This window comes from Salmo salar, chromosome ssa13, assembly GCF_905237065.1.
Source record: "Salmo salar chromosome ssa13, Ssal_v3.1, whole genome shotgun sequence".
Taxonomy (NCBI): domain Eukaryota; kingdom Metazoa; phylum Chordata; class Actinopteri; order Salmoniformes; family Salmonidae; genus Salmo; species Salmo salar.
In genome coordinates this window covers 15,844,149-15,860,332 of record NC_059454.1, presented here as the reverse complement: position 1 = coordinate 15,860,332, position 16,184 = coordinate 15,844,149, and the positions used below count along the sequence as shown (strand labels likewise).

The 16,184-nt window shown below is 46.5% G+C and overlaps 1 protein-coding gene across 1 annotated transcript in view; it reads right to left on the bottom strand.

The window, feature by feature from the left end:
* Window positions 1-1,042: 1,042 nt before the first annotated feature.
* Window positions 1,043-16,184, bottom strand: part of LOC106566521 (CTTNBP2 N-terminal-like protein) — a 39,283-nt gene continuing 24,141 nt past the window's right edge. Inside the window, 4 exon segments of the mRNA XM_014134619.2 lie at window positions 1,043-2,619; window positions 2,622-3,349; window positions 6,465-6,572; window positions 8,125-8,361. Of these exon segments, the coding sequence (XP_013990094.2) occupies window positions 1,980-2,619; window positions 2,622-3,349; window positions 6,465-6,572; window positions 8,125-8,361 (1,713 nt within the window). The 3' untranslated portion in view covers window positions 1,043-1,979.

Sequence of the window (16,184 nt, the reverse complement as noted above, 5' to 3'; positions counted from 1 at the left end):
TGGCCATAATGACCATCGTTATGTTTGGAGGAAAAAGGGGGAGGCTTGCAAGCCGAAGAACACCATTCTAACCTTGAAGTACGGGGGTGGCAGCATCATGTTGTGAGGGTGCTTTGCTGCAGGAGGGACTGGTGCACTTCACAAAATATATGGAATCATGAGGAAGGTAAATTATGTGGACATATTGAAGCAACTTCTCAAGACATCAGTCAGGAAGTTAAAGCTTGGTCGCAAATGGGTCTTCCAAATGGACAATGACCCCAAGCATACTTCCAAAGTTGTGGCAAAATGGCTTAAGGACAACAAAATCAAGGTATTGGAGTGGCCATCACAAAGCCCTGACCTCAATCCTGTAGAAAATTTGTGGGCAGAACTGAAAATGCGTGTGCGAGCAAGGAGTCCTACAAACCTGACTCAGTTATACCAGCTCTGTCAGGAGGAATGGGCCAAAATTCACCCAACTTATTGTGGGAAGCTTATGGAATGCTAACCGAAACGTTTGTCCCAAGTTAAACTATTTAAAGGCAAGGCTACCAAATACTAATTGTGTGTATGTAAACTTCTGACCCACTGGGAATGTGATGAAAAAAATAAAAGCTGAAATAAATCACTCTCCACTATTATTCTGACATTTCACATTCTTAAAATAAAGTGGTGATCCTAACTGACCTAAGACAGGGAATTTTTACGAGGATTAAATGTCAGGAATTGTGAAAAACTGACATTTATGTAAGGTATGTAAACTTCCGACTTCAACTGTACATGTGCAATCAACAGTTTACATTTGAATCCTCTTGCCATGTAAAGACTCCCCTCTCCATGCAGCGTTTGTATTGCTTCATTGGACGAGACTGCAGAGTGGACTTGGGCGGAGTGACTAATTCATTAATGTCCTAGAATAACTAAATGCATAATTAATAAGATCACTTTTAAACATGGCTATGGAATACAAGAAACTAGGTATAAAGATATATTACAAGTCAAAAGAATAAAAAACTATCCATAAATTCCAAATAAAATAAATCTTATGAATCCAATAAAACCCAGTATATTATAGATTTAATCTTAACTAGACAGTGTTTCAGACAGTTTGCTAAGTAGTGTTTGAGCTTTCATTTGATACCAAGCGGCTAATTTATGTGGTCAAAATAGGGCCTACAGAGTTGGTATAAGTAGTGGTTGGTAGACAGTTGCAGAGCAGTTTCTGCCTGCTGCAGGACATCCAGGAGATTAAGGCCAGGATCCAATCCAGACCGCGGTGGACCCACATTAAAGCGCTTGACATTTAAAGGTAATCAAAGATAGTGTATAATGAAAATGTCTTAAAAAGGCCGTTTACCATTGACATTTAAAAAAAAGTTCCTGTCTGTTTAAGTAGGCGTTCCCTCTCTGGTGTGAGCATGCTTTCCCACATAAGCTCACACGGGAAAGCATGCTCAAAGATGGTCACGTGAGAGAGGAAACACCCACTTACACAGACAGAAACCTTGACAATTTTTTTTCAATGCAAAACTAACCAATAACAGCTGGCTCTGGTCTACTTATCCCCTCGCTCGCCCCACCCGCCCGACCAGAAAAAATTATCCTGTGAGATGTCTTGCTTTCTTTACCGTCTCTGAGGTAATTTCCGATTGAGCCGACATCAGCAGCGTTTACCTTGAATGCAATCTATTCGAACCCAGCAACATTGCCTTTAAAAGCTGCATTGTTGACTAGAGTGCTCGGATTTAATCTCGGGCCTAAAGGTGAGTGAGCAAGTGCAAATGGGAGAGAGAAACTAGTGTATCTGGAATGAGGGAGGCCATACGCTGCTAGCTGCTGGAGGAGAGCACTGGCTCCTTGGGGAATAAGACAAAGCTGATCACAGATACTGATCCTTGGTCAGTTTTGTGTTTTCTCCCTAATGGTTAAAGATGGGAAGGATTTGGGAAGGCTATGCTGATCCTAGATCAGTTTCTAGCTGCCATGGCCCTTAACTGTTAGCTACCGGAGGAGAGTACCAGGTCTGGCTCCTTAGCCCCCTCCTGCCCACTGCTGCTTAGCCCACAGCCCCCCGTCAGCTCTGGGAAGAGGCTGGCCCCGGCTTGGGGGTCGGGGGAGCCTGGAGAGGGGCTCATACCCGGTTTCTTAGGAACGGGGGGCGGGTAGCACCTCTCGGACCGAGGGGTGAGGGGCGAGCGTATACCTGGGGACAGGGGTCCTCCAGGCGAGGTTTTCCCCCCAGGAGGGGAGGCTGCCAGGCTCCGGTAGTCAGTCCCAAACGGAGAGCTGTTCAGTGGGGGAAGCTTGGCCCCTGCCTGCTGGCTGGTGAAACGGGACAGGACCTGGGTGACGGTGTTTCGGGCTAGCTGCTTGGCCGTGCTGTTCTCTGAGGGTGGAGGGATGGGGGTGGTGGTAGGGGACAGGTCCCGTGGGGAGAGGGGAGCCGTGCTACCCTGCTGGAGCTGCTCCTGCTCAGCCTGCACCTGGAACTTATGCCTGGCGGCGTGGAAGCGCTGGTTGACTCCAGCCTGGTAGGAGGACGTGTGGAAGCCACCGGGGCTGACCAGACGCTTAGCCAGCGTGGGGGAGGAGATGGGGGAGGAGGAGAGGGAGGAGGAGGCCGTGCTGGAGGGGGAGAGGTTGGGGTGAGGTGGCAGTGGGGGTGAGGAGGGTGAGGGTGGAGAGGGGAGTGAACACTTGCTCCTGACTCGTTCTCTACCCCACCGTTCTCCACAGCACCGCCCTCCTGAGGGGGGTTAGTGTCCCGCTGAGGGTTAGGGTGATGCCCGTTGACCTTTGAGACAGGGGTCACTTTAGGGTCGACGCTTGCCTTCCCATCAGGCTCTGTCTGGCTCGAGGTGGACACTGCCGCCGCTGACACCGCCGCTGACACTATCTTTGAAGGAGACTGTTTCACCTCCTTCACCTCCTTCACCACAGTCTCCTGTGCCTTCCTAACCATTCCTTCCTCTCCTGCTGCCTCCAACCTCCTCCTCAGCTCCTCCACTTCTCTCTCCAGCCCCTTGCTCCTCTCCTCTTCTCGTCTGATCCTGGCTCTTAACTGTTCCCTCTCTGTGTCAAACTCAGCCAGCTGGCTCTCTGCTCTGGCCTCAAGCTGCGCTGCTCTGCCCTTCTCCGCTTCCAGGGCCCCCCTCAGGCTCTCTGAGGTACAGCTCTCCTCCTGGATTTGCAGGCGGAGCTGGCTGACTCTCTGGGCCTCCTCCAGGGCCTGGCTGGTGGTTCTCTGGAGCTCCAGGGTTAGGTCCGAGGACAACTGCTGCTGCTGGGACAGAGTTTCCTCTGCCAGGCCTACTGCCCTCTCCTGCTCCCTCTGCAGCCTACGCACTGCTGCACGCTCCACCTCCAACTAGAAACACACAGAGAGATAGAGGTTGATATTTCAACTTTCAACTTCCCTTAGCACATTTTTTTGTAATTCCCAGATAGGAAAGGATTTGCTGCAGGCACACCTGTACGTGTATTTTCCTATTCGCACTGACTTTGCTGATAACTTCTTTATTGACGGAAAATGTACTTGCTACGACTGTGATATGTTGTTGTCTCACCTAGCTACAGTATCTTAAGATGAATGCACTAACTGTACCTCACTCTGGATAACAGTGTCTACTAAATGAGTGTTTTCCAACCCTAGTTCTCCAGTACCCCCAACAGTTTCATTGTACCCCTGGACAAACACACTTTATTCAACTCATTGAGGGCTTGATGATTAGTTGACAAGTTGAATCAGGTGTGCTTGTCCAGGGTTACAATAAAAAGGATTACTGTTGGAGGTACTGGAGGACCACGGTTGGAAAACACTGATAAATGACTAAAATGTAAGGCACACGAGTGACATATTTGAGCGGTTTTCTCGTCTGACCACATGGAGGAGTCAGAGTCTAGGAGAGTGGAGATATACTTCTACCCATAATACTGCAGAGTGAGAGATACACACGCAGTATAGTCGTGGCCAACATTTTTGACAATGACACAAATATACATTTCCGCAAAGTTTGCTGCTTCAGTGTCTTTAGATATTTTTGTCAGATGTTACTATGGAATACTGAAGTATAATTACAAGCATTTCATAAGTGTCAAAGGCTTTTATTGACAATTACATGAAGTTGATGCAAAGAGTCAATATTTGCAGTGTTGACCCTTATTTTTCAAGACCTCTGCAATCCGCCCTGGCATGCTGTCAATTAACTTCTGGGCCGCATCCTGACTGATGGCAGCCCATTCTTGCATAATCAATGCTTGGAGTTTGTCAGAATTTGTGTTTTTTTATTTGTCCAGCTGCCTCTTGAGGATTGACCACAAGTTCTCAATGGGATTAAGGTCTGGGGAGTTTCCTGGCCATGGACCCAAAATATCGACGTTTTGTTCCCTGAGCCACTTAGTTATCACTTTTCCTTATGGCAAGGTGCTCCATCATGCTGGAAAAGGCATTGTTCGTCACCAAACTGTTCCTGGATGGTTGGGAGAAGTTGCTCTCGGAGGATGTGTTGGTGCCATTCTTTATTCATGGCTGTGTTCTTAGGCAAAATTGTGAGTGAGCCCACTCCCTTGGCTGAGAAGCAACTCCACACATGAATGGTCTCAGGATGCTTTACTGTTGGCATGACACAGGACTGATGGTAGCACTGACCTTGTCTTCTCTGGACAAGCTTTTTTCCGGATGCCCCAAACAATTGGAAAGGGAGATTCATCAGAGAAAATTACTTTACCCCAGTCCTCAGCAGTCTAATCCCTGTACCTTTTGCAGAATATCAGTCAGTCCCTGATGTTTTTCCTGGAGAGAAGTGGCTTCTTTGCTGCCCTTCTTGACACCAGGCCATCCTCCAAAAGTCTTCGCCTCACTCTGCGTGCAGATGCACTCACACCTGCCTGCTGCCATTCCTGAGCAAGCTCTGTACTGGTGGTGCCCCAATCCCGCAGCTGAATCAACTTTAGGAGACAGTCCTGGCGCTTGCTGGACTTTCTTGGGCGCCCTGCAGCCTTCTTCACAACAATTGAACCGCTCTCTTTGAAGTTCTTGATGATCCGATAAATTATTTGATTTAGGTGCAATCTTACTGGCAGCAATATCCTTGCCTGTGAAGCCCCTTTTGTGAAAAGCAATGATGACGGCACGTGTTTCCTTGCAGGTAAACATGGTTGACAGAGGAAGAACAATGATTCCAAGCACCACCCTCCTTTTGAAGCTTCCAGTCTGTTATTCGAACTCAATCAGCATGACAGAGTGATCTCCAGCCCTGTGTTAACGAGAGAATCACTGACATGATGTCAGCTGGTCCTTTTGTGGCAGGGCTGAAATGCAGTGGAAATGTTTTTATGGGATTCAGTTCATTTGCATGGCAAAGAGGGACTTTGCAATTAATTGCAATTCATGTGATCACGCTTCATATCATTCTGGAGTATATGCAAATTGCCATCATACAAACTGAGGCAGCAGACTTTGTGAAAATTAATATTTGTGTCATTCTCAAAACTTTTGGCCACGACTGTACTCCTGCATCCTTATACTACACAATAAATATTTTACTTTATATTTCTGTATTCTTCTACTGAAAAAGGGGTAAGGGTAAGCTTCTAAAGAAAACGCTAAATGGATTATCCCAAAACAACTGTTCTGAAAGTGCCATGTGCTGTTCAAGTGATGTTCATATCAGAATCAATCATTAGAGTGTGATATGTAAAAGTTCATGAAAAAACATCACAGACTCCTGTTGGGAACATGACTAGATTCTACAGAAACAGAGGCAGGAAAACATCAACACACACACACACACACACACACACACACACACACACACACACACACACACACACACACACACACACACACACACACACACACACACACACACACACACACACAGGGGGACCCCTCAGGAAGCCTCTACTTATGTAAGGGTGTGTGTGTGTGTGTGTGTGTGTGTGTGTGTGTGTGTGTGTGTGTGTGTGTGTGTGTGTGTGTGTGTGTGTGTGTGTGTGTGTGTGTGCTGACCTTGATTGGTCAGGGACAGTCATTATCTCAGGCTTTCCTGGGCCCCAGGCTGCCGGTCAGCTGAACAATAGCCTCTTCCTCCTTGTTTCCTATGGAGCCGCCCAGCCTGTGTGTGTGTGTTGTGTGTGTGTCGGCCTAGACCCCTCAACCCCACTGAGATACACAATAGATCCCCAGTCAGAGAGAACTGAGGGTACTCACAGGGCCTTAAATCAGCTAGTAGTGTGGGGGCCATGGGGGACACAGAGAAGGGAGAGGAGGGAGAGAGGTGGGAGGAGAGTGTGTTCACAGACACAGACGTGCTTGTCTGTCAAAGAGTGGAATTCTTCGCCTGATGTTTAACAGTCCCTCTTCTTACTCTGATTTTGTCTTAGACACACACACACACACACACACACACACACACACACACACACACACACACACACACACACACACACACACACACACACACACACACACACACACACACCTGCTGCAGAAGTTTCTCCCGCTCCTTCTCCAGCATGATGGTGACATCCTCATCCTGCGCCGACTCTAGTGCGTGTCGGTGCTTCTCCTCCTCCAGATCTGCAATCACCTGCCAATCAAACAGAGGAGGACCAATCAGATCACAGATCACAAAAATAACACAGTGGGTGGATTCAATTACGCAACGTCACTTTGTTTTGAGACGACTTCACCTTGGGCTTTGAGCGGGGTACCTGGTTCACACCCGGGAGGCAGCCTGGTTCCAAAACCAATGCAATCAACTTTCACCCAGTGCAAAACACCATTAACAGTAGAAAACATCATTAATATCAACTTTCACCCAGTGAAAAACACCATTAATATCAACTTTCACCCAGTGCAAAACACCATTAATATCAACTTTCACCCAGTGCAAAACACCATTAATATCAACTTTCACCCAGTGTAAAACACCATTAATATCAACTTTCACCCAGTGCAAAACACCATTAATATCAACTTTCACCCAGTGCAAAACACCATTAATATCAACTTTCACCCAGTGTAAAACACCATTAATATCAACTTTCACCCAGTGTAAAACACCATTAATATCAATTTTCACCCAGTGTAAAACACCATTAATATCAACTTTCACCCAGTGTAAAACACCATTAATATCAACTTTCACTCAGTGAAAAACACCATTAATATCAACTTTCACCCAGTGAAAAACACCATTAATATCAACTTTCACCAAGTGTAAAACACCATTAATATCAACTTTCACCAAGTGTAAAACACCATTAATCGAACCTCCTCAATACTTTCAAAGGCTTTGCCATCAATGTAAACACACTCTCTCTCTCTCTTTCTTTCTCTCGCTCTCAATTAAATTAAAATTCTCTCTCTCTCTTCTCTCTCTCTCTTGCTCACTCTCAATTCAATTCAAATGGTCTCTATCTCTCTTTCTCTCTCTCTCTCTCTCTCTCTCTCTTCTCGCTCTCTCTCAGTTCAATTGAAAGGGCTTTATTGGCCACATTGCCAAAGCAAGTGAAATAGATAATAAACAAAAGTGAAATAAACAATCAGAAATTAACAGTAAACATTACACACACAAAAGTTTCAAAATAATACAGTCTGCCACTGTGTACTGTGTTTAGGACCAAATATCATTCTAGTTTGCTCAGTTTTTTCTGTTAATTCTTTCCAATGTGTCAAGTAATTGTCTTTTTGTTTTCTCATGATTTGGTTGGGTCTAATTGTGTTGCTGTCCTGAGGCTCTGTGGGGTCTCCCCCTCCCGCTCCCTTACTCCCGGTAGACTACTAGCTCTCTGTAACATAGAGGGCCACAAGTGGGTCCATCTCTCTCTCTCGGGGCTGGGTGTGGCTACAGTATGCCTGTCCTGGTCTGGTGTGTTGGAGACCTGGAGAAGAGACAACAGGCCCATTGTGACAGCCTGAGTGCCAGCTCCAGCACCCAACCACAGCCGGGAACAAAGACTGAGGCTGGCCCGCATTATCCTCTCACACACACACACACACACACACACACACACACACACACACACACACACACACACACACACACACACACACACACACACACACACACACACACACACACACACACACACACACACTGGTCTGGGAGGGAGGGGTGTGTGTAAGAACGCCCTTACCCTCCTGTGTCTGCTTTCTGCGGCTGACAGCTGTCCCATCATCCTCTCCTGCATCCTTTTGCAGTGGGCCATGACCAGCTTCAGCACAGCCAGAGGGTTGGGCCCCACCATGCTGCCCTGGGGGTCTGAAGGGGACCAGTCATCCATGGTCTGGCTATCCCGCTGCAGGGCCAGGAAGGGGTCACTGAGATCATACTGGCCGTAGCGCTCCTGGACGAACGAGTCCCTGTGCTGGGCCTGGAACACACACACACACACACACACACACACACACACACACACACACACACACACACACACACACACACACACACACACACACACACGCGCAGGATGAGACAGTCAGTATAGAGCAGCATATCAATTCACAGTGGACTGGACATGTTACATAATGTATGTATGCATGCAGTCTGGTTAGCATTGAGGTAGACCTTTCTTTACTCTGAGCAGACAGTCAGGGCCAGTGCTGTATTCCCAGCAGAGCCAGGTGGCCCAGGGTTGTGCTAGAGTTAGTGGAGGCTTTAGGCTTTAGGGGTGGCAGGTAGCCTACTGGTTAGAGTGTTGGGCCAGTAACTGAAAGGTTGCTAGATCAAATCCCTGAGCTGACAAGGTAAAAATCTGTTGTTCTCCCCCTGAACAAGGCAGTTAACCCACTGTTCCTAGGCTGACATTGTAAATAAGAATTTGTTCTTAACTGACTTGCCTAGTTAATAAATAGTAGATGGAGCCCCATAGCCTAGCCAAGGGCCATGGGGCCTCCTAATGTTTCTAGCTCTGGGCTAAACAGGACAAAAAGTTAGTGTGAAAAGCTGACTCAGCTACATTATGAAGTACTCCACCCCTTTGTGAGAGTGTGTGTCTTTTGTGCATGTCTGAACAGGAAACACAGTGTGGAATGGAAAGGAGATAGCATGGTCCCCACCACCACCACTACTGCCAAGAATAACACACACACACACACACACACACACACACACACACACACACACACACACACACACACACACACACACACACACACACACACAGTACAATGATTTAAACAACTTGGACACACTGCTACATACACCACTCACTTAATGCTGGATATACACAGACACATATTGTAACAGGCCTGTCCCACAACACAACAACACCTCAACCATTGTTCTTTCAGTGTGGGCATTAACAGATGGCCCGCCCGCCCGCACGCCCCCCCCCCCCCCCCACCCCAACACAAAAGGGGTGAGGCCGTCCATACACCCCCGCAAGGGGCAGATGTTAACCCCTCCCAGGGGAAAGACAGGGGTGAGTGACAGGGCGAGAGAGTACTGTTACACACACACACACACACACACACACACACACACACACACACACACACACACACACACACACACACACACACACACACACACACACACACACACACACACACACACAGTGCTGAACCAGCTGAAGTCTGTGAATGTGTGTTTGCCCGTGTGTTTGCTGCAAGACTTCTCAATCCCAAACACACAACAGTAACAATTTGTGATTGGGAGGAAAAATGTATAGTTACATCGCAATATTATTTTAGTACGATATTAAATCGATATTTGACTCCAAGTATCAATTACAAAAAAATGAAGAGTGCTAGTTGGTTGTGCCAAAACACCTGTATTCTTTCCTTATAGATTGTTCTCCATCTTTAAAATAATAGTGAGCCAATATGTTTTCAGCATTTTTATTTCTCATGCTCTCTCGTCTCCCTGTAGAAGACATATAGTGAGTAATACGTTTGTAACATCAGATTGCAATATCGAATTGCAGTACATATAGAATTGTGAATACATATTGTATCGGCACCTAAGTATTGTGATAATATTGCCTGTGGACCGGAGACAGCGATATCAGACAGTGAGAGGGATGGATGTGTCAGAGATGTAACAACATGCCACTGAGAATTACACATGCTGCCAGGGCCACTCTACCTACCATTCCACTTCTCAACACACACATGCATGCACGCACACACCTCACTCCTGCCCCTGCCCACCCACGCATGGCAGTGCATTCCTCTCCTGGTACATCACTGTTTCACAGTGATCTCTCTCTCTCTCTCTCTCTCTCTCTAATTCAAAGGAGCTTTATTGGCATGGGAAACATATGTTTACATTGCCAAAGCAATGTAACGGATGTATCACATCCGGCTGTGATTAGGAGTCCCATAGGGCGGCGCACAATTGGCCCAGTGTCGTCCGGGATTGGCCAGGGGTAGGCCGTCATTGTAAATAATCATTTGTTCTTAACTGACTTGCCTAGTTAAATAAAGGTTAAATTAAATAAAAAATAAAAAAAGCTAATGAAATCAACAAAAGTGAGAAGAAACAAATTTAACATCAGCTAAAAACGACTAGAAATGAACAGTAGACATTGCACTCAAAAAGGTTTCAGAAAGATAAAGACATGTCAATTGTTATATTATCAGCTATGTACAGTGTTTTAGCAATATGCAAATATTAGTAGTATGAATAGTGGGGGAAGATAAATAAACAGATAAATATGGGTTGTATTTACAATGTTGTTTGTTCTTCACTGGTTTCCCTTTTCTTGTGGCAAAAGGTCACAAATCTTGCTGCCCGGATTGCACATTGTGATATTTTGCCTAACAGATATGGGAGTTTATCAATGTTGGAGGTTTTCAAATTCTTTGTGATCTGAGGGAAATATGTGTCCCTAATGTGATCATACATTGGGCAGGAGGTTAGGAAGTGCAGCTCAGTTTCCATCTCATTTTGTGGACAGTGTGAACATAGCCTGTCTTCTCTCTCTGCCTATGGCGACCTCTCTCAATAGCAAGGCTATGCTCACTGAGTCTGTACATAGTCAAAGCTTTCCTTAATTTTGGGTCAGTCACAGTGGTCAGGTATTCTGCCACAGTGTACTCTCTGTTTAGTGCCAAATAGCATTCCAGTTTGCTCAGTTTTTTGGTTGCTTCTTTCCAGTGTGACAAATAGTTATCTTTTTGTATTCTCATAATTTGGTTGTGTCTAATTGTGTTGCTGTCCTGGGGCTCAGTGGGGTCTGTTGGTGTTTGTGAACAGAGTCCCAGAACTAGCTGGCTGAGGGGACTCTTCTCTAGGTTCATCTCTCTGTAGGTGAAGGCTTTGTTATGGAAGGTTTGGGAATCGCTTCCTTCTAGGTGGTTGTAGAATTTAATAGCTCTTTTCTTGAGCAGGATGAGAGCTTCAAGTTCCTTGGTGTCCACATCAACAACAAACTAGAATGGTCCAAACACACCAAGACAGTCGTGAAGAGGGCACGACAAAGCCTATTCCCCCTCAGGAAACTAAAAAGATTTGGCATGGGTCCTCAGATCCTCAAAAGGTTCTACAGATGCAACATCGAGAGCATCCTGACTGGTCGCATCACTGCCGGCAACTGCTCGGCCTCCGACCGCAAGGCTCTACAGAGGGTAGTGCGTACGGCCCAGTACATCACTGGGGCTAAGCTGCCTGCCATCCAGGACCTCTACACCAGGCGGTGTCAAAGGAAGGCCCTAACAATTGTCAAAGACCTCAGCCACCCCAGTCATAGACTGTTCTCTCTGCTACCGCATGGCAAGCGGTACCAGAGCGACAAATCTAGGACCAAAAGTCTTCTCAACAGATTTTACCCCCAAGCCATAAGACTCCTGTTTTTTAATCAAATGGCTACCCGGACTATTTGCATTGTCCCCCCTCCTCCCCCCCTCACTTTAACTATACCTACATGTACATATTACCTCAATTAGCCTGACCAACCGGGCACATTGACTCTGTACCGATACCACCTGTATATAGCCTCCAAATTGACTCTGTAACGGTACCACCTGCATATAGCCTCCACATTGACTCTGTACCGGTACCACCTGTATATAGTCTCCACATTGACTCTGTACCGGTACCACCTGTATATAGTCTCCACATTGACTCTGTACCGGTACCACCCGTATATAGCCTCCACATTGACTCTGTACCGGTACCCCCTGTATATAGCCTCCACATTGACTCTGTACCGGTACCCCCTGTATATAGCCTCCACATTGACTCTGTACTGGTACCCCTTGTATATAGTCTCCACATTGACTCTGTACCGGTACCACCTGCATATAGCCTCCACATTGACTCTGTACCGGTACCACCTGCATATAGGCTCCACATTGACTCTGTACCAGTACCCCCTGTATATAGGCTCCACATTGACTCTGTACCGGTACCACCTGTAAATAGCCTCCACATTGACTCTGTACCGGTACCGCCTGCATATAGCCTCCACATTGACTCTGTACCGGTACCCTCTGTATATAGTCTCCACATTGACTCTGTACCGTAACACCCTGTATATAGCCTCCACATTGACTCTGTACCGGTACCACCTGTATACAGCCTCCACATTGACTCTGTACCAGTACCACCTGTATATAGCCACATTGACTCTGTACCGGTACCCCCTGTATATAGTCTCCACATTGACTCTGTACCGGTACCACCTGTATATAGTCTCCACGTTGACTCTGTACCGGTACCCCCTGTATATAGTCTCCACATTGACTCTGTACCGGTACCCCCTGTATATAGCCTCCACATTGACTCTGTACCGGTACCACCTGTATATAGTCTCCACATTGACTCTGTACTGGTACCACCTGTATATAGCCTCCACATTGACTCTGTACCGGTACCACCTGCATATAGCCTCCACATTGACTCTGTACCGGTACCACCTGTATATAGCCTCCACATTGACTCTGTACCGGTACCCCCTGTATATAGCCTCCACATTGACTCTGTACCGGTACCACCTGCATATAGCCTCCACATTGACTCTGTACCGGTACCACCTGTATATAGTCTCCACATTGACTCTGTACCGGTACCACCTGTATATAGCCTCCACATTGACTCTGTACCGGTACCACCTGTATATAGCCTCCACATTGACTCTGTACCGGTACCACCTGTATATAGCCTCGCAACTGTTATTTTCACTGTCATTTTATTGTTTTATTTAAATATTTCTTTACTTATCTATTGTTTACCTAATACCTATTTTCTACTTAAAAAATTGCACTGTTGGTTAGGACTTGTAAGTAATTATTTCACTGTAAGGTCTACACCTGTTGTATTCAGCATTTCACTGTAAGGTCTACATCTGTTGTATTCAGCACACGTGACAAGATTGTGCAAAGCTGTCATCAAGGTAATGTGTGGCTATATGAAGAATCTTAAATATAAAATATATTTTGATTTGTTTAACACTTTTTTGGTTACTACATGATTCCATATGTGCTATTTCATAGTTTAGATGTCTTCACTATTATTCTACAATGTAGAAAATAGGAAAAATAAAGAAAAACCTTTGAATGAGTAGGTGTTACAAAACTTTTGACCGGTAGTGTTTTTGCTGAATTCTGCATGCAGTCTCTCAATAATGTGTTTGTCCCATTTTGTGAATTCTTGGTTGGTTAGTGGACCCCAGACCTCACAACCATAGAGGGAAATGGGTTCTAGAGCTGATTGAAGTATTTTAGCCAGATTCTAATTGGGATGTCGAGTTTTATTTTATTTTTGATTCTTGTCCAGTTCTGGCATTTAGGTTGCCACAGACTAGTACATGTCCCTGGGTCTGGAAATGGTTGATCTCCCCCTCTAGGGTGGAGAAGCTGACGTCATTAAAGTATGGAGTTTCTATTGGGGGATATAGGTAGCACACAGGAGGACATTTTTCTTTGTTGAGATAATGTCCCTATTAATTTCTAACCAGATATAAAATGCTCCTGTTTTGATTAATTTAGGTCTCATCTATACCAAATTTTAATACCCGCTGAGTCCCTTCCCTGTTTTACTGCTGGGACTAGTAGGTCTCTGTGACAAAGAGGGCCACAAGTGGGTCCATCTCTCTCTCTCTCTCTCTCCCCTCTCTCTCGCTCTCTCTCTCTCTCTCTCTCTCTCTCTCTCTCTCTCTCTCTCTCTCTCTCTCTCTCTCTCTCTCTCTCTCTCTCTCTCTCTCTCTCCCCTCTCTCTCTCTCTCTCCCCTCTCTCTCTCTCTCTCTCTCTCTCTCCCCTCTCTCTCTCTCTCTCTCCCTCTCTCTCTCTCTCTCTCTCTCTCTCTCTCTCTCTCTCTCTCTCTCTCTCTCTCTCTCTCTCTCTCTCTCTCTCTCTCTCTCTCTCTCTCTCTCTCTCTCTCTCTCTCTCTCCCCTCTCTCTCTCTCTCTCTCTCTCCCCTCTCTCCTCTCTCTCTCTCTCTCCCCTCTCTCTCTCTCCCTCTCTCTCTCTCTATCCCCTCTCTCTCTCCCCCCCTCTCTCTCTCTCTCTCTCTCTCTCTCTCTCTCGCTCTCCCTCTCTCTCTCTCTCTCCTCTATGTCTCTTTCTCTCTCTGTCACCCCCCTCAGGGCACCACTAGAGAGGCTGTATCTTAGGCCTCTTCCCTTACCGCATAAACAAAGAATGTGACCCTTTCAGCACGAGATTACAGGACACACACAAAGACACTGTCTCAATACCTCAATCCCCTCTTATTGTGTGTGTGTGTGTGTGTGTGTGTGTGTGTGTGTGTGTGTGTGTGTGTGTGTGTGTGTGTGTGTGTGTGTGTGTGCACTAAGGGGTTTAGGCTACTTTGTCTTGCTGAAGTTTGAGTAATGTTTAGCCAGGGCTGAATCTGATGTGTGTGTGTGTGTGCGCGTGTGTGTGTGGGTGTGTGTGTGTGTGTATATGTTTGTGTGTGTGTGTGTATATATGTATGTATGTGTGTGTGTGGGTGTGAGGGGCTAGCCTTGGGCATGGTGCTGTGTGTGTGGGAACAGAGAGGAGGGATAGTAGAGAGGCTGGGTTCCCACAGACTCTGAGGGTTGATTAGCAGAGTAATGACAGGCCATGCAGCCCTCTATGAAAGGGCACAGTTTGCTATTACCCTACAAGGCTCAACCCATAGATATGAAACACGACCACAGTCGTCAGTTCTCATCAGGCTGAGTGGAGCAGAATATTTAGTGGATGGTTAAGACATAATTGTTATATTGTCTATGGCTCAACCATCCTCTACCTATTCTTCTCTACTCTGCCCTGCCTAATGACAACTGTGAGTCTGTCCCTAATGAAGGTGTGAGTCTGTCCCCAATGGTTTACATCTAGTAAATCCCCGCAGTAAATCAGTTGAGCCCTGAGACATAACAACACATCCTCCATGCTGTCAGGAGCCGCAGAATCCAGTTTCGGGAATCCAGTTTTTTCAGAATGACTGTCACCCAATTCGCTCAGCAGCTGGCATGGGTACCATTATGGCTCTGTACAGGCAGTACAGTCTCCTGTTACAGGAATACAGTCTATATTCTCCTCAGTCTATTCTCCTCTGTCCCTCTCAGAGAATGGCTACTAACTGAGAGGGCATTGTGCATGTGTGTGTGTGTGTGTGTGAGAGAGTGTCTGTACGCACATGCCTGTGTGCCTGTACGTGAGGTTTCTGTGGTAACGTCTCCAGTATGGAACCTCAAGGAGGAGTGGCCGATCCACTGGCTTTGCAGGGGGTTCTGGGAAAAGCGAGCAGCCCTAGTGAAATAATCTGCTTTTCGGCAGAACACAAAGACACACAAAGCCCCTGGACCAGGCATATTAAATAGGAAAGCCTCCCCATAGAGCTAACCCTCAGCCAATATATCTAGGAGATCCACAGAAATTCCCAAATGTCTGTAGAGATGACAGCAGGTGGAAAACCATTGCTGTAACAGGTGAAAAAGTTGAGCGACATTAGAGCGACAATGGGAGAGAGAGAAGAGAGGGGAGGGGAGGGAAGAGAGAGGGAGAGAGAGAGATGGAAGAGAGAGGGAGAGAGAGAGATGGAAGAGACAGAGAGAGAGAGAAAGATGACAGACAGCAGTTACTCTGCAGAAGAGAAACATCCCCCTCACCAGTTACTCTGCAGGAGAAGAGAAACATCCCCCTCACCAGTTACTCTGCAGGAGAGAAACATCCCCCTCACCAGTTACTCTGCAGGAGGAGAGAAACATCCCCCTCACCAGTTACTCTGCAGGAGAGAAACATCCCCCTCACCAGTTACTCTGC